Source organism: Thermobia domestica, chromosome 14 (genome assembly GCF_964235325.1).
Source record: "Thermobia domestica chromosome 14, izTheDome1.hap1.1, whole genome shotgun sequence".
NCBI classification, from domain to species: domain Eukaryota; kingdom Metazoa; phylum Arthropoda; class Insecta; order Zygentoma; family Lepismatidae; genus Thermobia; species Thermobia domestica.
Genome location: NC_137467.1, coordinates 43,710,653 through 43,732,954, shown reverse-complemented (window position 1 = coordinate 43,732,954; position 22,302 = coordinate 43,710,653). Strand labels below are relative to the sequence as shown.

At 36.4% G+C, this 22,302-nt stretch overlaps 1 protein-coding gene across 1 annotated transcript in view; it reads right to left on the bottom strand.

The window, feature by feature from the left end:
* LOC145669657 (uncharacterized) overlaps positions 1-20,892 on the bottom strand; it is a 346,318-nt gene extending 325,426 nt beyond the window's left edge. Inside the window, exons 1-2 of the mRNA XM_081737910.1 lie at positions 20,786-20,892; positions 1,931-1,986 (exon numbers count right to left, since the gene is read on the bottom strand). Of these exons, the coding sequence (XP_081594036.1) occupies positions 1,931-1,963 (33 nt within the window). The 5' untranslated portion in view covers positions 1,964-1,986; positions 20,786-20,892. The remainder of the gene's footprint in view (positions 1-1,930; positions 1,987-20,785) is intronic.
* Positions 20,893-22,302: the final 1,410 nt, after the last annotated feature.

The following is a 22,302-nucleotide window of genomic DNA, read 5'->3' as shown; positions in this document are numbered from 1 at the left end:
GTACATTTTCAACAATGTTAATCAGATTGCTTATGTGCTTTTAAGTAGAATTAATTCCCTTGTTTATTTGTTTATAAGCATTAATAAGTTTTATTTAAGCATTTTAAAATCAATTTATTAGCTTGTTCATGTATTGTAATGTAGTTACTAAGCTTTGTTTACTTACTCAACACCATTGACTAGCTTGCTTATATAGGCTATTTGAATACAACTAATTAGCTTGCTTAGTCATTTTCAATACAATTGATCAACTTCTTTACATTTTTACAATAAATTACTTTATTTATGCACATTCATGCAATTAACCACTTTCTTAGGCATTTTTCATACAATTAATTAGATTATTTACACATTTTAAAAATATATCTTTCAGAACGTAATAGGCCTATTTCTTTTTAACTTCCCACGTTTATGCCCCTTTTAAGGGTACTGGAAACGGATGATTAAGGCAAGTGAATGCTTATGTAAAAACTAGTGGAACGAGAAGGTAGGAGGAAACGGAATTACCAGGGATCGAACCAGGGGCTCCATGCACCAGAGGTAAGCGCTCTATCATTGAACCACCTTGACCCCCTGCAATTTTAAAAATATAATTGAGTCTATCTATTGTTATTAAATTTAATCAGCTTGTTTAAGCTTTGTTTTTAACAATTAGCTTTCTAGAAATTTTTGACACAAGTAAACAACGTATTTAGTGATTCCTGAAAGACAATTCATATATATATATATATATATATATATATATATATATATATATATATATATATATATATTAGGTGAATATAGACATTCTTCGCATGAGGTCTGTATTTGGAAGTCAACGCCTGTAGGAGTATCACCATTCATTTCAGCGGCCGCGAAAGCTTTGGATTTGACACTAATATCAGTCATTTTGAGCTATTTTTACATGTCTCGGTATCCCCCGGTCCTCATACAATGGTAGCTGAATTTGCAAGTTATCACTAATAGAAGTGTCACCATTGATCTCAGCGACTGTAAAAACTATGAATTCGACACTTAAATCGGTGATTTTCTACTACTTATACATGTCTCGATAAACGCCCCCCTCAGACCCCCCTGGTTCGAATTTTGACAAAAAGGCTTCGCCTTGGTCTTGGACCAAGGTATCCGTTACCAAAATTTGGTAACTCTCGGTCAACTCGTATGGTCCCCACGCCGCACACAGACAGACAGAGAGACAAACACAAACAAACTCTTTGTTTTTAGAGCAGTTAATAAGATTTTTAATGCACTTTTATTACAATTAAGCAACCCTTTAATCATTTGGTATAAATCAGCTAATTTATGTATTTTTTTTTTAAATTACATGAATTTTAAATGCAATTGATCAGTTTATTTTTAACACAATCAAGGGCACCCATCATGGAGGGCAAGATGGAGCGCTCGCCCCTCCCCTAGAGGAAATTGTACTTCGGAATATCGAAAACCCAATGAAATTTTTAGAATAGTTACAGCAAAACTTGAAACTATATTTGAAATATCGCTTTATCTCGCCCCCCCCCCTTTGGAAACCACAACATGGGCGCCCTTGAACACAATTGAAGGTCTTCTTATTCATTTTTATGGAATTAAGACTCAGCTTGTAAACTTTTTGTTTTTAATAATGAGTCTGCTTCTTCGTACTCTTTGCGTACAGTCAATCAGCTTATTTATGTATTGTTAGTATTTTCTTCACAATGAGAGCATTATTTACGAAAATATTATACTGAGAGGACGAGATATTTTTCACAAATTACATTTTTGGGATGAGTACATCCATGGCTCAGAAAACGATTAACATAACTATTGCAAACAAAACATGTGAATACAAAATGTGTTTATAATATTAATCAGAATAAAACGATAGAAAAATAAGTAAGTAAGTAAATTGAAAAGCTAATATTTCAAGTATAAAACAGTTTCTACTTACTCGAGCGACGAGCATCAGCAGGTATAACCGCATGGTTGCGTATGTGTCCTGGGGTCCTGAAAAATTACATATATACATTGTTAATAATTAAACCTGACAAATGGCCAAGTTTTCTCTCCTTCACTCTTTTTTTTTTCTGTCATTCAATGTTCACTAACCTACACTTTATTACCATACTAGTTACAAATCCTAAGAAAAGTGTACAATTTTTATGAGTGTTTTCCGCAAATTATTTTAAATTTTGCTAGTGTTTCAAAAAAAAATCCATAAAATGTTGTTTACCTAGTTTTTTTCCTCTATTTTTCAACCGTTATATATACTCTGGTCGTATTTTTGCAGAAGTCGACATATCAATGACACGCATGTCATATTTAGTAAGTAGAGCCTCAGTGACTCAGTGGCAGAGCGTTCATCTCTGGTGCATGCGGTCCTAGGTTCGAACACAGTTCTCGCCAAGTGAGTTTTGTGATGGACAAACACCGTGTGCGTGGATTTTCTCGGAATTCTCCCGTTTCCTCCCACTCTCTTCATTCCACGATTTCATCCATTTCTCCTCATCACCATCTCCTTTAGCCTAAACAGCATAACAGTGGAACGTAAAACAAAAATATCTCATTTCATGTTACGTAATTCGAAATATTTAATGGCCCATCAAATGGAATTAAAAGCAGCTTATCGAATTCAAGACTTCAGAGCTATGTACAAAAATCTGCCTTCTTCTTGAGATAGCTAGCAATCTCTTGATTAATTTAACATAGCTTTACATTCTTCTCTATCCTGAGCTAGACTTCTTACTTCCTTGTAGTTTTCTGTACTTTACATTTTCTATTATTTTTATATCCTTGTAAATTTTCCTTCCTTACATCTATTATTTTCATTTCCTTGTAGTTTTTCTTATCTACATATTATTTTCGTTTCCTTGCAGATTTTCTTCCTTACATCTTACATTCATTCTTCCCTACATCTACTACCTTAATTTTCTTAGGGTTTTCTTCTCTTCATCTTGTATTGTTTTTACTTCCTTGTAGATTTTCCTCCCTACATTCTCTTATTTTGATTTTCTTGTAGTTTTTCTTCCCTACATCCTCTTATTTTCATTTCTTTGCAGTTTTTCTTCCTTCTGTTGTTTATTATTTTCATTTCTTTGTATTCTATGTCTTGAATTGTTTTAATTTCGTTATAGTTTTCTTTTCCTATATCTGGCCCGTTTAATACAGTTATGGCCTTCCTCTGTATCTGTTACTTCTTCCGTAGCCAATAGCTTATTTCTGCATGTCTCAGAACGTGTCCAATCACCTCTAGTCATATTTTCAAAATTAGTCTTCAGCATACTTCTTTTTTCTTCTATAATTTGCAACACATTTTCATTGACACTTTATCTACGCATCTAATTTTCTACACTCTTCACTTGTTCTCCTCTCCCGGAGTTTATGTTTCACATCACCAAGCTCCATACGTATCATTTCATAAATTTTTCTTCAGTTCTATTTCGATAATTCCGACCAGAAGTATTTTTCTTTCTTCAGGCACTGTTTTCTGTTTAGTTGCTTAGTTATTCTGAATTTTACATTTTGTTTCTATCTATTTCTGCTTGCTATTTCATTACTTAATTATCAGAAAATCGAAAAATACACCTCTTGATGAAATATCTTAAGACAGTTTAGTTTATGAGTAGCACTTGATTGATTTTTTTTTTTAATATATTAACGGAGGAAGTAATTGAAAGCTCGATTAACAAACGTTGTAGACATCATTGAATTCTTAATGTAGATTTCAAATATCGAAAATTAGAAGAATGAAAGCTTCGTCGCAAATTGTTTTCCAACCCTGCTAAATTTCCTCGAAGATTTTCTTATTACCACATGTATATGACTTCAGTTTTTACATTTTTGATATTTTGAAGAGCAGTGCGAGACGACTTGTGGGAACTCCAATTGTTTCTGATTCCACTCTAGGCTGTTTTCAAAGTTGATAAAGAATGTAAAGCTCGAAGCAAACCAATAAATATTCGGCCATCTCGTAATGAAATACTTGATTATTGCCATTCAGAGTGTGAAGCGCTCGATCATCTGAAGTTTGGAAGGTAACTTTTTTTTTTATTTATTTATTTCTAATAAAAAATATGGTTGTGGGGTTCCCGCAAGATTTAGCTCATAACGTAAAGTTCGTCAGTGGAATTGACGCTTTTAAACAAGTTAGTAACCAGGGGTGCCCACAAAGGGGGGTTATGACGCAAACTAAGTCATTGAAATATTTGGGGGGGGATTAAAATCTATATAAATATGTTTGAGGGGTGTAAAAATTAATCGAAAAGATTTTGTTTTCATGGAAGAACACCTACGGATAGACAATTGGGGGGGATGCGTCATGGACATGAGAGGGGGGGGGGGAACCACTGTAGTAACTGTAAAATATATATGATTCACACTGGAAAAGCGCGTTTAATCAAGGTCATACGTAGGGTAAGAGGATGCTGAAGGTCGAAACTTTAGAGCCACCTTTACTTGTGGTGGAAAGACATGGCAATACTTGAATTTTGAGGAAGATGTATTATAGACCTTGAAGGATGGGCATGCCTGCAACATTGCCACAATAGATGTAATACAGAGCTCATAAAGCTTTAGAAAAACATTATTACATCTCGTAAAAGATGAATAATTTAACAGATGGGATCTTAGACTATTCTTTCCTTGTATTAACATTTCTTGCCTCAAACGAATTTGTTGTACTATTGGCGGTGCACACACAAGATTTCTTCTAGAAAAGAAGGGTGGATCAAGCTCCAAATTTCATATCGTTTAGGATTTTGTAATCATATTTTAATATACTAAATGCATCTTTTATTCATACTATCTTGTTGAATTGTGTTTTAAACCTGGAAACTTCTCTTTATGTGCCCCACAGAGAAAAAAAAGCGTACGTGACATACGTAAAAACGTAGGTTACATGCGTAAATCGGGTACTTTTTGGACTTGACTTACGATTATATGTAACACCTTGCAGCAAACGTGTAACTAAAAACGTATGCTTTTATAATAGTTACAGTCTAAGTGTTCCATCTATACATACTTTCCGTATGAAGGAAAGAACTGTATATAGGATCTCACATACAGGTGGACGTATACAACATATAAGTGACGTATGTATTAAACGGAAGACTGTTAGATGTCAGACATCCTGCAGTGACATGATGTTACATATAAATGGGAAAAGGCAATATGTATGTATGTAGTATATGGATAACGTAGGCTCTGTACAGATTTTCGTATTAAACATATGGATTTCGTATATTTGTACAATATACCACTTTCCGCATAACGGATTTTTCGCTGTGCACTAGGTATTACACTAAAAAGAACAGAAAACAAACTAATGTAAATTTTTCTGTAAAATATCATTAAAAAACATCATTGGTTAATTTGAATTTTAATGTCCCTTATCAGAAAACACAATATGTAAGACGTGGATATACAGCGTGGGATTTGAACAATATGAGTGCCCAACAGGAATAGAACCCGCATCTCTAGTGCAAAAGACATGTATACTAGAAAATTACTCACTAGGAAAGTTTCCTATGTAGCACATTTTATACTAGAATTCAGTAATGAAACGTGAGATAATATTTGCTTAATCAAAATATTCAGGGCCTGTCTCTTCGAAGATACCATTCCACCATTCGTCTGATGAAAATAAGAAGGAAATTGCACAACTTTCGTTCGGATGGCTGAACGCGGAATTCGCGCACATATCTGCACATTAAAAAGACATTGCCTTGTCTTGCACTTAACAGATTCATAATTCATGAACTAACTAACTAACTAACTAACTCTATGGCCTATGGAACCCGGAGGTTCAATGCCGCGTTCACAAAAGCTCTCCACTGACCTCTATCCTTAGCTAACTGCATCCAGTTTCCACCTTGTATTCCAATCTCTGCGAGATCCATCTTAATATTGTCCTCCCATCTGCGCTAGGTCTTCCTAATGGTCGTTTTCCGATTGGTTTTCCTGTCAAGACTTTGAAAGCGTTTCTACTTTCTTCCATTCTAGCTACATGACCCGCCCACCTAAGCCTTCTAGACTTCACGACCCTAACAATCATGAGCGGCGATTAGGGGGGGCAAAGGGGGGCAGTTGCCCCCGCACTTTTTTTAAGTAACCAATTAATGTATATAGTTTCATTTGAAATGTAACGATTTTGTATGTGTTACTGATTAATAGGAAAAAATGCTGCCATATAATGTTTGCTGTTGCGTGAATACGTATTGGTTCTCTTCCCGTGGAGTAAAGAAAGCTACAGTAATTGCGTTTTAATCGCCACAGAAAACAACCCCAAAAAATAACCTATTGGAGCACAATTTCAGCATACTTTCATTTCTTCTTACAAGGGCTCCATATGTTAGTGAGCCGCTTTGAAGCTATTCGAAAGAACATTATGCAAAAAAGTAGGGCCTATTTCACAAGTTATTCTTTAATTGCACAAAAATTGACAGTTCCTAAAATGTCTTTTCTTCTTTCTAAAGTAAGGAATATCGATTAAAAAGAGCGTGATAAGAAACAACTTCTACCTTTTCCATTGTTTTGTAGTGTAATATACGAGTGAAGTGTTGTGTTTAAGGATGTACGAGAGTATATACAATAAAATTTAGTAAATTGAACATAATTCTAGGTTTTAAGTTTATTTTGTATAACTGAAGTGTGGATTGTAAGTATTGTTGTGTTTTGATGTGTTCCAAGAAAGTGAAATCTGCACCTAATGGTAACGAACATATTTCAAGAAGTTGCAAAAGCAAATATTTCTTTAAATGTCGTAGCATATGCTTGTAGTATTTACTGTCTTTCATTTTCTAAGAGTAATAACATACATTTAATATCATGTTTGGAATTAAATATTAAGTTTTTCATTAATCCTCAGTTTCAATATAACTTTTGCAAAACAAGCATCATTATTCATTACTATAATTAATATTATCCTTTCTATTTATTTGTTTTGCAAATTTATTAAATAATCTGATCACACAATTTTCCAGACAGAATTTTAAGATGTTCATGAGCAAGGAATCAAATCTCTTCTTACACTTTCGTTGTTTAAGAGTACAAAGGGCTAGTATCTACTTGCGTTGTTCTTTTCAATTTACTTAATAAACTATTATATACGATATACGGTATTTTAACTGAAAATATAGTATCCTATTAGTTATACAACCTTTCGTCAAACAAAATGTTAGAAACAACCAGGAAAACTAACATTTATATACAAACATTCAGATCATGTCTTGCCCCCTCACTTTTAACGTCCAACCGCCGCCAATGCTAACAATGTTGGGTAAACCATATAAATTATGTAGTTCCTCGTTATGAAGTTTCCGCCATTCCCCATTCCCGTTGCTCTTGGGTCCGAATATTCGTCTCAGGATCTTGTTCTCAAATACTTTGTCTATGTTCTTCGTTCAGAGTAAGGGACCATGTTTCGCAACCATACAGAACAACAGGAATGGTTATCGTTTTGTATATTTGATATGATATGATAGACACAAAAATTTAAGAGTGAATCTAACCATAGAAGAAAAAGAAGCATCTTCTTGGCCTACCTAATTTCCCGGGCTACTTATTTCCCCCTCTTGATTTTCTTTAATTCAAATATTTATCTTTCTTTATAACTAAACGATGTAAATATTCTTTTGCAATAATAATTAAAGTCCTGTTATGTTGATATCTGTGCAAGTTGGTGTTACTGACGGCGCGACTGCCGACTTGAATCACAACGAACAGTCGAAAGTATGATAGCAGAAACGAATTAAAGTAACAAATAAGAAAAAGTAACAGAAGAATAGAATAGACGAAAGGAAAAAAAACGCAATTCTTACAGGAATTAAATTTCATAAATATTATTTCTGAACAAAGAGCATAAGAAAAGAGCATAAGCAAAGAGCATAAGTGAAATTCTTAGAAATGGTAAGAAAGATTATTGTTGTATGTGGAATGCGAAAAACTTACAAATGTATTTCAGGAGGGCTTCAGCCCGATAGGCCATTCCCTAAATAAGCCACTGTTCATGAAAGAATAGCAAATGGAAGTAAAATATATACAAAATACATTCAAAGAACAGTATAACTAAAGAAAAGAAGACAAATTTTAAGAATTCAGAATTCTTAGCAATCAAATTAGGTGGTTTCTATTACTGGTTTCAGGGGCGTATGCTGGGGATGGGTCCTGGGGGTCCGGACTCTCCCCCCGAAATCCCGACTTTTTTGTAAATGTAGTCTACTTTTAGGGGCAATTTTAAAACTTTTCATATAATTTAGCCTGAAATTATATTTGGACCCCCCCCGAAACGCTTTAGACCCCTCCCGAAATAAATTCCTGCGTACGTCCCTGACTGGTTTGATTTGACTTGATTAAAGTTTAACATCCACATCAGAAGCGAGGCTATATGATAGGTGGACCTACAGCTTAACGTGGGATCCGAAACACATTTGCCCCCACTAGGAATTGAATCCGAGTCTCCCACGTCAAAGGCGCGTACCCTAACCGCTTAGCCACTATTGAGCTCCCCCAATTATTGGTAATCTGACTCAAGAATGTAATTTTCTTCTAAATAGAGAAACAATTTATGAGTTTTTAATTAATCAAGGACCGAATTCCATAGTTGCATAGCGCCTACTGTAAAAGATTTCAAATAAATGCTTTGTGAAGCAGAAATTTTAAAGACTTACTGTATAGTGACGTACTGAAGAAGTAACACAGGAGTAGAAAATAAAATGCAATTTTTCAGTATAACGTATCACCCTTAAGCCCGTTTGGTTAAGGAAGATTATGATAAAGCAAGTGAATGGTGATGGACGAATTGGTGGAATGAGAACGTGGAAGGAATGGGGGTACAACTAGAAAACCCACGGGCACAATGTTGTCCACCACAAATTTACATGGCCGAGGATCGACTCAGGAATCCCACGCACCAGAGGTAAGGGCTCTTCCACAGAGCCATTGTGCCCTCCTGAGCAGGAGTAGAGTGGCCAGTTTCATCACAGTGTGAAAACTAAAAAAATTAGAAACTGGAGCGGAAGAAAGGTTCAAAACAAAGATTAGGGATGCCACGTATATCAGATTGATTTCTTAAATTAGAGTTTAGCGTCCCATTCAGTAGCGAGCCTATATGACACGTGAATCTACAGCTTAACGTGGAATCCGACATCCTAACTACTTGAAATCCCGAGTTTCCCCCGCCAAAGGCGTGTACGCTATCCACAAAGCCATGAGGGAACTCATAATGGTAAGTGTACTGAACTTCCATCCTAGAGGCTTCAAGTTCGACCCCCGGAGGAAGTAAATGTGATGTGAATGCTACGTTAAAGTGCAAGTTTTCTTTTCATATAAATAATTTCAATGGTGAATAGAAATGTTAAACAGAAAAAAAAGTTACAAAGTAACCAGAGATGGTCAATCCGTAGATTGCTGTCTGCCAGTCGACCAGCATGTCCTGATTGGTAACCCGTGGTACTCTCTGTTATTACTGTCTGTATCGGTCATGATTTTGAGACACAGGTTCGATTTCTGGTGGGAGCTCATGTGTTTTGGATCCAACGTTAATCTGTAGATCCATGTCTCACATAGCCTGGCTGCTGAAAGAACCGGTAAACTGAAAATCAAATGTTGTTATATGATACCCTCTAGTGGGGTAGTAAGCAGTCAAATACTTGTAGATCATCAGTGATTCTGAAATGTCAAGTAGCTCTCAATCTAAAAAGGTTGGTCACCTTTTTTGTCTAGAGTAAACCATCAATTAATTGGCAACTTGAAAACTAAAATTCCTGATAAAGAAGATTAGTTAGATCACCGTTTCGTCGGGTAAATGTAAAGTCCCTCTTTCAACATCAAGTAGGAGCATCATTTAAATGAAAATGAAATTAAATCGTTGAGTTTTAATGTCCCACGTTTATGCCCTTTAGGCTAAAGGAGACGATAATTAAGGCAAGTGAATGATTATGAAAAAGGTGGTGGAATGAGAATATGGGAGGAAACGGGAATACCCCTAGAAAACCCACGGACATCATATTGTCCATCACAAACGTACGTGGGCAGGGATCGAACCAGAGACCACGTGAACCAGAGGTAAGCGATCTACTACTGAGCCACCGTGCATAATTTAAGATTTTGCCAGGAGTTGGGAGCAAGATGGTCCATCGATATAAGTTTCACGTTTTTTTTTATTAGTGCACTATTATAGAAATTATGGAAAAGCACGTGTTTCTCAAACGAATAATGACAAGTGCCATCTGCCTTTCTCGATTGACGCCCTTGGCGTGACGGGATCAACCTACTGTTTTAAGTGGGATTAAATGAGATTGATTTAAGTTTAAGTCGCTTTCCAGCGCCGAGGCTATATGAATCGGGAGTTACTGTTTAAAGTGGTGTACAAACAACTACACAAGTTTTTATCCGAAGGAAGTACTCCTACACACAGAAAATATGCTTTTTGGGCATTTGGCTACAAACAGACACGAAAGCCATTTAGCACCGTGGGTTTATGTTCTCAATTCTGATTGATTGATTGATTAATTTGCATTTAAGATCTTTGTTAGCGGGCAGCGAGGCTATGTGAGACGTGCAGCTACAGCTTAGGCTGGCCGTATATTGACCTGAGAAAGGCCAGCCAAGCGCAGGTAGGAGCGGATACAGAGAGAGGAACCTGAGAGCATTGACTGTGTGTTTCAGTCACAGTGTCGAAAAGGCTTTTGTCTAGCACGCACTTGAGTAAATATGTAGTACGAGAAATCGAATCACTCGATCCATATCTTTGCATATTATAGGCAACCAACATTTCTTTGCCACTGTGCTGGCTGCCTAGAAGATAGGAAATGTTATGGATTTTAAATGGGATGTGAATAACCACCGTTACCCATGCACATGTTAACGGATTGACACCATTAACAAACTAAACCGAGATAATTACAATAAGAAAAGCTATTTATCCTTACATTATAGGCAGCCAACACTTCTTTGCTACTGTGCTAATCTGATTTTCACGAAGCTTTGCACCCCTTGTAAACAATGCAGACTGCAGTGCAGAAATGTTGCCAACTAATGAAACAAAAAATGTTGTATACAATTTTGTGCTAAGAAATGAATAAACAAACTGAAGGAGCAAAAACAATTAGATTAAAAATAAAATGGCATGGGCTTGTGATAGAACAATCAGGAACCATTTTCACTCGTTTGCAGTGGCGTACGCACTGCTCTCCTGAATCTTTGAACTACTATGTAAACACAGACACGCACCAGGAGGAAGAAGTGAAGAATGTTGAATTTCTTCTACCAGTGTAAATTACAACTAAAACTTACTATTCCCATTCCTAACGTTTCCTCTACCTGAGAATCTACCTAAAATCTTAGGATTCAGATCCACTATTACATGATGACTTAGTGTTCCTACTAACAGATCTATGGTTGGGTAATGGATTAAAGTTTATCGTCCCCTTCAACAACAAGGTTCTATGAGATTAGGACCTACAGCCGAACGAGTGATCCGAACTACATGCATTTCTTCAGGAAATCAAACGCGGGTCTCCAGCCCGACGACGAGTATGCGGATCATATAGCCACAAACGCACAAAGGACTTAATTTTCAGATCTAGAAACATGTGCAGTTGTACTCACGACATCTATTGAAAATTGAGCTGTTGTGGGGCCGCGATGGCTCAGTGGTAGAGCGTTTACCTCTGGCACATGGGGTTCCTGGTTCGATCCCAGCTCGCGCCAGTGAACCTTGTGATGGACAAACACCGTGTGCGTGGGTTTCCTCTGGGTCCTTCAGTTTCTTCCCACTTTCTTCATTCCACCATTTCATTCATGTTTTCATCATCACCGTTTCCTTTAGCCTAGCCTGCATAATCGTGGGACATAAAACTCAAAAGATTTTATCTCATTTCATTTCAAAATTGAGCTCCTTGTACGTTTCCATTACAGGCGAGCGAGTGTTTGGAACAAGCAATTGTTCATTCTGCAAGAACTTGAAAACTACTGAGTTTACTTATTTGTTAAATAGAGAATTTATTTTTTTTATTTCCTTTGCTATATGTAATAAATTACCTATAAACTATATTTTGAATCCTCGTGACTTATCCTTTCATTTGATATCTAACAGAAAAGCTACGCCATAAACTAATACCAGTCATAAGAGTATGAAGACTCTATCGACATCTTATTCAACAAATTCCAAGAAACTTTTTAGATTATACATAGGAATAAAGACACATTATTTAACATGGGCATAGTACCTCCTCTTAATTTCACTGCAGCCAGAAAGAAATGAGACTCAAAAGCTATGAACATTCCTATCCAATATTATAAAAATTCTTAAATGTTGAAGATTCCTTTGTACATTATTTCATTTCTGGCACCGAATATTCGGTTTTTGCATCTTTAAAATGGTCATTTATTCTGATCGCATTTTAAAAAGGCGATATACAAATTATAACTGAAAAAATTAGCCTCATATTACTTCGTAATGAATCACTAAAACAAGTTTTATCCTCTTTAACTTCTCTCTATCCCATCACTCTTTCTTTCTTTCTTTCTTTTTTTTTTATTGACTATTTCCTCATATCTAATGAAATGTCAAACAAAGATCTGAAATACTATAAGGAACTTATTATCTTCAATAAAAACAGCGAGTTCACTTGATTTCTCTTGTTCATTTTCTTAGCCCATTTTCATGAAATGACAACTGTTTGACAATCATTCTTTGTGAAAAACTGAAAAATAACCATGAGTTAGCAATATTGAAAATGAGTCTAATAACAGTTTATTCTTCCATGAACAAATAGTACACAACAAATGCAACGTATTATGGTAATTAATGTGTTGTTAAGGCACAGTAAGAACACTTAGGATCCGACTCAAAGTATGTATCTATATGGGATCGAAATCTTGAACCAAAATCGAATTTGTAAGAGAAAACTGTTACAACAAATGACAAAACACACGAAGTGCACGCCCCAATTTAAAGATGTCGCCCAAGGAAGCCAGCAGGTTACCTGCCGCTCCTTGTTATTCCGCTAAGCATAAACAAGGCAAACCCGTAAGTGTAGAAGAAAAGCAAATACTTTATCAAAAGATATCAACATTGTTCAATTCACTTGAAGAAAATTAAGACCTATAATAACTAATTGTCATGTTCTCATAGAATATTTATTTACTTACTTTGTAGTACTGAAGTTAGTATATGTACATTCGCATGCTATACAATGTAAAAAAGCACATCAATAAATTGAACTTAAGGGGGAAAAGTACAATCTGTTTTTCATGGACATGCGTAATGATAGGTAATAGATGAAAAAGAAATAATTTCCCATAATCATAAATATGCTTGCTGTTACCAGCGCCATCTCTTTATCGTTCAGTTGATAATTTGGCATAACTCATTGTAATTTTATCTATAATTACAGTTTGGACAAAAATAACAATGTTCAGTTGCTCTTAAAGGAGGGGGGATTATATAGTATTGGGTATTTAGCCCTATATCACGGCAATGGTGTGAGAATGAGACGAGTAATGCACATAGCAGTAGCAGAAATACATGCACGTGCTGCAGCAGAAATATTGCGGGAAACAGACGAAACAATCTCCTCTTCACCAATCAGCAAATAGTCGTGCGCGCAGTGATACAACATCAAGTTACGCGGTTTGTTTTTGAAAGGTGCAAAGGACTGTGAAAAACGCTTTAGTTGCATAGAAGTTAGGAAGTGCTATTGATTGTAAACGGGATTTGAATAACCACCGTTACCCGTGCATATGTTAACGGATTGACTCCATTAACGAACTAAACTGAGATAATTACAATAAGAAAAGCTATTTATCCTTACATAATAGGCAGCCAACACTTCTTTGCTACTGTGTTAGTTGCATAGAAGTTAGGAAGTGCTATTGATTTTAAACGGGATTTGAATAACCACCGTTACCCGTGCATATGTTAACGGATTGACTCCATTAACGAACTAAACTGAGATAATTACAATAAGAAAAGCTATTTATCCTTACATAATAGGCAGCCAACACTTCTTTGCTACTGTGTTAGTTGCATAGAAGTTAGGAAGTGCTATTGATTTTAAACGGGATTTGAATAACCACCGTTACCCGTGCATATGTTAACGGATTGACTCCATTAACGAACTAAACTGAGATAATTACAATAAGAAAAGCTATTTATCCTTACATAATAGGCAGCCAACACTTCTTTGCTACTGTACTAGTTGCATAGAAGTTAAGAAGTGCTATTGATTGTAAACGGGATTTGAATAACCACCGTTACCCGTGCATATGTTAACGGATTGACTCCATTAACGAACTAAACTGAGATAATTACAATAAGAAAAGCTATTTATCCTTACATAATAGGCAGCCAACACTTCTTTGCTACTGTGCTAGTTGCATAGAAGTTAGGAAGTGCTATTGATTGTAAACGGGATTTGAATAACCACCGTTACCCGTGCATATGTTAACGGATTGACTCCATTAACGAACTAAACTGAGATAATTACAATAAGAAAAGCTATTTATCCTTACATAATAGGCAGCCAACACTTCTTTGCTACTGTGTTAGTTGCATAGAAGTTAGGAAGTGCTATTGATTTTAAACGGGATGTGAATAACCACCGTTACCCGTGCAGATGTTAACGGATTGACTCCATTAACGAACTAAACTGAGATAATTACAATAAGAAAAGCTACTTATCCTTATCCATAGTCAACCAATATTTCTTTGCTAGTGCTGGCTGCCTAGAAATTAGGGGATGCTCCGGATTTTAAACAGACTTTTTAACCACCGTTACGCGTGAAGATGTTAATGGATTGACTCCCATCAACGAACTCAAAAGAAACCATTGCTCTAGCTGCCTTACTGCAAAGACAATATTTAGAAACTCGCTTTTGTCATGCGGAGTGACGGATGGATGTACTGACAGTACAATCTCATGCCATTTGTGTGATCATAATAAGTTAAAACGTGATAGTCTACCAATGTTTCTAAGTAACATATTCAAATGCCACTTTGCAGTTTTAATTTCTATTATTTAACTAGTAACCCTGGTGAAATTACGGGATACATGTGAGATGTATTGCATTCTCAGGGTTTCCTAGGAGATATAATGCCTTAGCGGCAGAGTGCTTAATTCTGATGCTAGATGTCTACCTGTGTTTCAACCCCAAGCCATACATTTCTGTAGTTTACAACAGTGGCTGAGGTTTTTCTCGAATTTCTTAGGATCTTTCCATATTTCCATTCCACCACTATCTTATTTAATGATACTTTTCCCCTAAAGATTTCATCTCTTATTACTGTACTAGTTGAAATATTTTTCTAATTTGAGAACCTCTATCTTCTTTCTCTATATACCAAAAAAGTTTTTCTAATAATGAGATTTTGACTTTTTTAGTCATGAGGGGAAAATTTTGTTATTTAAAGAGAAAATCTGTAATTTAAGGGGGTATCTTCAAAAGTTTTTCAAATCTTAAAAAAAAATATTGTGTCCGTCTAATTCTATGAGGACAGCTTTGTCCCCAACTGCTCCACATTTTGCACATTCTCCCATCTATCTATCCATCTTAGTTGCTTCAAAGTTATCATTAATATATTTGGTAACATGCCTAGGATTAATTCGCCTTTTTGCTCGTCTTTGTTTTAACTCCAAACCTTCTCGAGACTTTGGCTTCCCTTTTCGCTGCTCTAGTGGCTAGTGCGAACGATTTTTGTGTATGGGGTTCCTGGTTCGACTCCGGTAGATGTGTAGCAAACCATGTTGGCTCGCTACTGACAAAGGATATAAATACGTACCAATTAATCATGACTTTGTTTTCAGAAACCGATATTATTTCAATAAGTCAAAATTGAATCTTGACACCCATTCAATATAAAGACAAACTTTCTCTTCTACATGTGGGTAAATTACCCTCTTTCTTGTATATTTTCTCTTTACATTCCTTAGATGTTACTAGTAACGATACAAAAAATGAAAAAATGAAATCTTTAAGTATTACGCTCCATGGTAATACCGCCTAGGCGGTGATGACGAGAGTGAACGAAATGGTGGAATGAAAAAAGTGGGAGGAAACGGGGAAATCCCAAGAAAACCCAGACACACGGTGTTTGTATATCACGAAGCTCACTTGGCGCGAACTGCGATCAAACCAAGGATCCCTTGTACCAGAGGTGAACACCCTACCATTGAGCCACCGCTGCCCCTAGTAATGATAATCTTTTGCACAAGATAAATGACAGGGCTCCCTCGTTGAAGCGGGAGACCCGAATTCATTTCCCAGTGGGAGCTTAGGTAGTTCGGATTTCACGTTAAACCATAAATTCTCGTCTTATATCTCTGTAACTTTCAGTACTTAAAATCACAATAATCTCCAAATCAACCAACGAACCAAAATAAATAAATAAATAAATAAATAAATAAATAAATAAATAAATAAATAACAATTCTAAGTTTCAAAAATTAAGCTTCTCAGCGTACATAGATCACGGAACTAATTTTACTTTAACCTGATAAACACGTTAGAGAAATTTGTTTGCATCTGCCATTCGCATTATGATTCCATATAGGGGTAACTCGGATAAGGGCGTATCGACCTATTTCCGGTAAAATGAGATATACATATTTTCTGCAAGTTTGAGCAAGCCCGTGTGTCTAGGTGGTGTTAAGGTAATATCTCTGCTCCGTAGCGAACGTCTGTCTCCAAAAATAGTTTGCGGATACGTTGGTTAATTGGATAAGGGCGTTTGTTTTTCTGCTCTTCTCAGTAATTGAAGAATTGCTAGTTACGCCCTTATCCAAATGCTCCTCCACAAGACGAGATGAGACGAGACAGAGTTTTCGTGACGACACTCTTCCAATTAAAACGGTTACACTTTTCGAGACGAGACATTTTCACGGCACTTTTTAGAGACGAGACAGCTTTAACTCCTGAGTCATAGGCAACCCTAACATTAAGTATTTGGTCTTTAATACAAAACTTAGATTAAACCTTCAAATGGAAATGAAATGAAATGAAATATTTTAGTTTAACGTCCCACGATTATGTCGTTTAGGCTGAAGGAGACAATGATTAAAACAAGTGAATGGTGTTGGAAGAATTGGTGGAATGAGGAAGTGGAAGGATATGGAAGTACTATGAGAAAACCCACTGACACGATGTTGTCCACCACAAACTTACTTGGTCGGGGATCGAATCAGTGACCCCCACGCACCAGAGATTACTGCTCTACCAATAAGCCACCGTGGCTGCTCCTTCATTTCTTATGCCGTCGTTGTTTTTCAGGGGGGGGGGAAGGGAAAGTGAAGGACGATATGCTATACAGTCGTGCTGTATTTTCAATAGAAGCAAATTTTAAATATTTATCAAGTGTCCTTAGAGGACTGGTGTTGCAGACAGTTGCGCTATCTTTTCGGAAATGGGAATTTTCTATCATTAATCTAAATTTTAAAAAAACTGAATAAAGATATTAAATGCATAAGGAAATTATCACTATTTTTTTTTTTAAATTTGACTGCTATTTCACATTTAGATGATATCAGTTGGTATCTTTTATCTTAATTGGGAGTCACTGTACGAAAAAGAAAAATCGGTAACAAATTAAATGATGATTTTAATTAGAAACTCACCATACATTCTATCTACAGATTCGTAGTTCTGTAGGCAAAGCCTCTTCCCGCAAAGATTTTTTACTCAAACAAAATATGCTCAAATATTAAGCTAAATATTTACTATATTTTAAATTCTAAACTAAAGATAAGGATTTCATTCGGTTAGTTTTACACTATCTCCGTCACTTACTTTTTTCTGACGTGAATACGATAACATTAACAAAAAAAAAAATCTTGACATTTGTATGAAAAATTAACAAATAAGATAAGTAGCTAAATTATGGATATTTCTGCTTAACTGAAAAGAACATATGTTCGATTCTCGGGGGATGTACGTACATTTGATACAAGTTCCATCCTAAATTGGTTAGAATGATTGGAAGCTCAAGGATTAGAGGCTCAGTGGTTCATCTCTGATGCATGGGATCTTTGGTTAGATCCCAGCTCGCACCAAGTGAACTTTGTGGTGGACAAACACCGTGTGCGTGTGTTTTCTCGGAGTTCTCCAGTTTCCTCCCATTTTCTTCATTCCGCCTTTTTCCTTCATTTCTCATCATCACCGTCTCCTTTACCCTAGCCGGCATAACCGAGGGACGTAAAACTAAACGATTTCATTTTTTTTTTTAGTTTAGCGTCCCTTTCTGTAACGAGATTATGTGACGTGAACTTACAGCTCAATGTGAAATCTCAAAATATAAAACTCATATGGTTCGGATTCCACGTTAAGTTCTAGTTCCTTGTTGCTGATTAGTGATGCTAAACTTTTATGCAAGCAAGCAACTGGACAATATGAGCTTCTACCGACATCGATCTCAGGTCTTCCGCACACTAATCATGTAGCTATGATGGATCTGAAATTCCAGGTCAAATTGTAGGGACGTGAAATTCCTAAACTAGATATGAAATGACTCTAGTTCTCAGTTCAAATCTGAGAAATAAACACTTCCCTAAATTTCATAAGTTTTAGGTATACGTCTTAATCTCTTTACTGCTTTTTACTTTTCTCATAATTTTCAAAAGCTTGCGCTGTATTAATATAGCGTTACGAAAGACGTATTTCCTAAAAGGTTCAGTTGTTAATCCAAGATCGAAATTCTTTTGAGAGTTCAATTAAGATACTTTACTATAAAAGTTGAGTTGAGTTGATTTTGAGTTCAACGTCCCGTTCAGCAGCGAGGCTATATGACACCGTGGACCTACTGATTAACGTGGAATTCGAACCGCATGAGCTCCAGCTGGGAATCAAACCGGGGTGTCTCACGCCAAAGGCGAGTACACTAACCACTTAGCCACGAAGGAGCTCCAGAAAGTGGAATATTTTTGCTTAACGCAGGAGACGAATAGGGATGTGCACGAGTCGAGACGAGACAGGATTTTCCTGACAAAATTCGAGTCGAGACACAGCTCTTCCAATAGAAAAACATACATTTTTCGAGTCGAGACATAACTTTTACAGCACATTTTTGAGTCGAAACAGCCTCAAATATTGTCTCGTGCGCATCCCTAGAGACGAACCACGTGAGTTGCCGTCAAGAATCGATTCCAGGTCTCTCACGCCAAAGGCGCTTACACTAACCCCTTAGCTACAAGGTGGCTGATAAAAGGTGTGTTCCACTGATTAGAGAAATAGTAGGCATCTTGTTATAAAAAATTCGAATGGCTTTTTCAGGTGTGTAAATCCATATCATACTCCGGAACAAAGAAATAGTTAAAAAAAAAAAATATGGTGCATAATTTAAAAAAAAAAAAAAGTTCTTGCAAACAAAAAGTCTGTTTTCACTTAAGTTTCAATACAATGGTTCAGATGCTTTTTATTATCATTTCTTTGAAGCGCTGTATCCTAATTTTATTATTAAGTCTAAACTCTTTCGTCTTCGCAAATTCTGCTAAAAAATTGAAGCTTAAAATTTATAAGATGATAATTTTGTCTGGTTGTACTATATGGTAAAAAAACATGATCACTTACTCTGAGGGAAGAAGGTAGACTGAAAATATTTAAGGATAAACTTCTGAGGCGAATATTCGGATCTAAGAGGGACAGGAATGGGGAATGGCGGAAACTTCATAACGAAGAACTGCATAATTTATGTTGTTTACCAAATATTGTTAGGGTCACTAAGTCTAGGAGGATCAAGGGAAGCAGGTTATGTAGCTAGAATGGTGGAAAGTAGGAATGCTTTCAAAGTTTTAACTTTAAGTCCAATCGGAAAGTGATCATTAGGAAGTCCTAGGCGCAAACGGGAAGACAATATTAAGGTGGGTCCAGCAGAAATAAGAATTCAAAGTAGAAGAAACTGGATCCAATCAGCTAAGGGCAAAGCACCCTTGAGCTTCTGTGAATGCAACATTAAACCTTCTTGTTGCATAAGCAATAGAGTTGAGTTGATTTTGAGTTTAACGTCCCGTTCAGCAACGACGCTATATGAGACGTGGACCTACTGATTAAAGTGGAATCGGAACCACATGAGCTCCCGCCGGGAATCGAACCCGGGTCTCCCACGCCAGCATAAGCAATAGAGTTAGCTAGTTAATTGTTGTTTGGTTAACTTATCAGCTTCACTTTACTCAGGCTTTCTAGACTTAAAATTACTGACTCTTAATTCGAGTAGATCTCCAGTAGCCTCACCATTCTGGTTCAACGCGAATAAAATTTCTGATTCATCGGGATTCAAACTCGCAATTACGGGTCCTAATCATATCATCATCATTATCATCACGGATAAACCACACTAAGTAACGTAAATTACTAATGATGAGTAGGTCGATTTCTTAACTTTTTTGAAGTAATACAACGTCCACTTTTAAAAGCACTCTCGTCTTGAAATAAATATTTTTTTAAAAAAGGAAATTTGTCTTTCTCTGTAAGTGTTTGAAGAATTTCAGTCCAGCTCCTTATCCGTAAGTGATTAAGAAAAAAATCTTCTGGTATAAACAATACGAGACACTGTATTCCAAAGATCCAAGACACTGTATTCCAAAAACACAAACGTTCAGTTCTTCTCAGCACTAGTAAAATATTGTCTTCAATACATGAGGATTGTTTATCAATGTTGATAAATCAATATATTTTACGTTGATATTAATGGGGTCCAATTATTGTTCCTTGTACATGAAAAAAAAAACGCACATATACACTCAATCTATTTTTTTTTTCATTTTCATTTCTTTTTTCTTTTTTTCAATTGACACACTCCCGCACACACAAAACTCACCTTATGGTAATGGACTCCTCAAGACGATGCTATTTCCGAACAACCAGCAAAACGTATATGCTGTTAGAAATAAATGGGAGAAAGTATTTATATGGCGAGAGGTAAATTTTTAGCCTTTGGAGGGGTGAAGAGAAGAACTTGCATAGTATTTATACGTGTACATAAAAGACATAGAGCGGAAGAGAGAGAAAAGGAGGACTCTATAAGGTAAAGCGTGTTGCATACATAATAGGGGGTCTCCAGTTGGTTCTTTCATTGGAGATTTTTCTTGCGTTTTCGGGGAGAAGATGCTACGAGAGGAGAATGGAGGGGAAAGAATGTGTGGGTGAGCAGAGATGAGGTCCTTTCGGAAGGAGAGAGAGTGGAGAAGAAGAAGAAGAGGTGAATATATTGTCTTTTCCAGAGATTTCGCTTTCAATCGGCTGCTCTGCAGGGTTGCCAATATCTATGATACTTATCGGAAAAAGATAACGGTTTAATCTTGGATTCCCATGCATGAATGGAATAAAAATAAATATTTTTAAAAATGAAAGTGGTGACGAATGGACACAAGAGAATTGTGTCAGCTGTTTAAAGCGAATCTGGTGTGAATACACTTAGCATAGATTAGGAGCTTCGATCTAACATGGACCATAAACACTTTCCATGATATATCTCAGGCCTATATTATTATTATTAAGTATTCTGCGTTTTTGTAGGTCCTGGGACTAAGGATGTGTTTTCTCTTCTTTTTTTAAATTTTAGATTCGGGTCTGGAAATGTTTCTTCCACGTTCCTCGATCTTCAGCTTCCTCTTTTAGCTACCAATATTTTCTTCTGTTTTTCAAATCATCGATCAACTGTGTTCTTCTTCTTCCTATTCTTCGCTTTCCTTCCATCTTTCATTATATGACGACATGAAGAGGACTTTTTTTTTTTTTGCAAGATGTGTCCTACGAAAAATGCTGGCTAAAACCTCTTCTCTCCTATCCCTTTCAAAACATCTCCGTTTATTAATTTTCTATGTCCATTTTATCTTCTCCATCTTCCTCCAACAGCACATTTCGAAGCTCTCTAAATACTTCTTCTCGAACTTCCGCTATGTCCTAGTCTCTGAACCATACAGTCCAACACGAACCGTGGTGGATCAGTGGTAGAATGTTCACCTCTGGTGTGTGGGGTCCTTGGTTGGATCCCAGCTTGCACTAAGTGAACTTTATGGTGGACAAACATCGTGTGCATATGTTTTCTCGGGATTTCCCCGTTTCGTCCCACGTTCTTCATTCCACCATGTCATTCATTTCTCATCATCATCACCGTCTTCTGTAGCGCAGCTAACATAATCGTGGGACGTAAAACTTAAATATTTCACTTTCATTTTTCATACAGTCCAATACTCCATATATAGCATTTTACCAACCTCTTCTGTAGTCCAGCAGGGGGCGCGGTGTCTCAGTGGTAGAGCGTTCACTTCCTGTGCTTGGGGTCCCTGGTTCGATCCCTTCTCGGGCCGTGTGGACTTTGCGGTGGACAAAAAC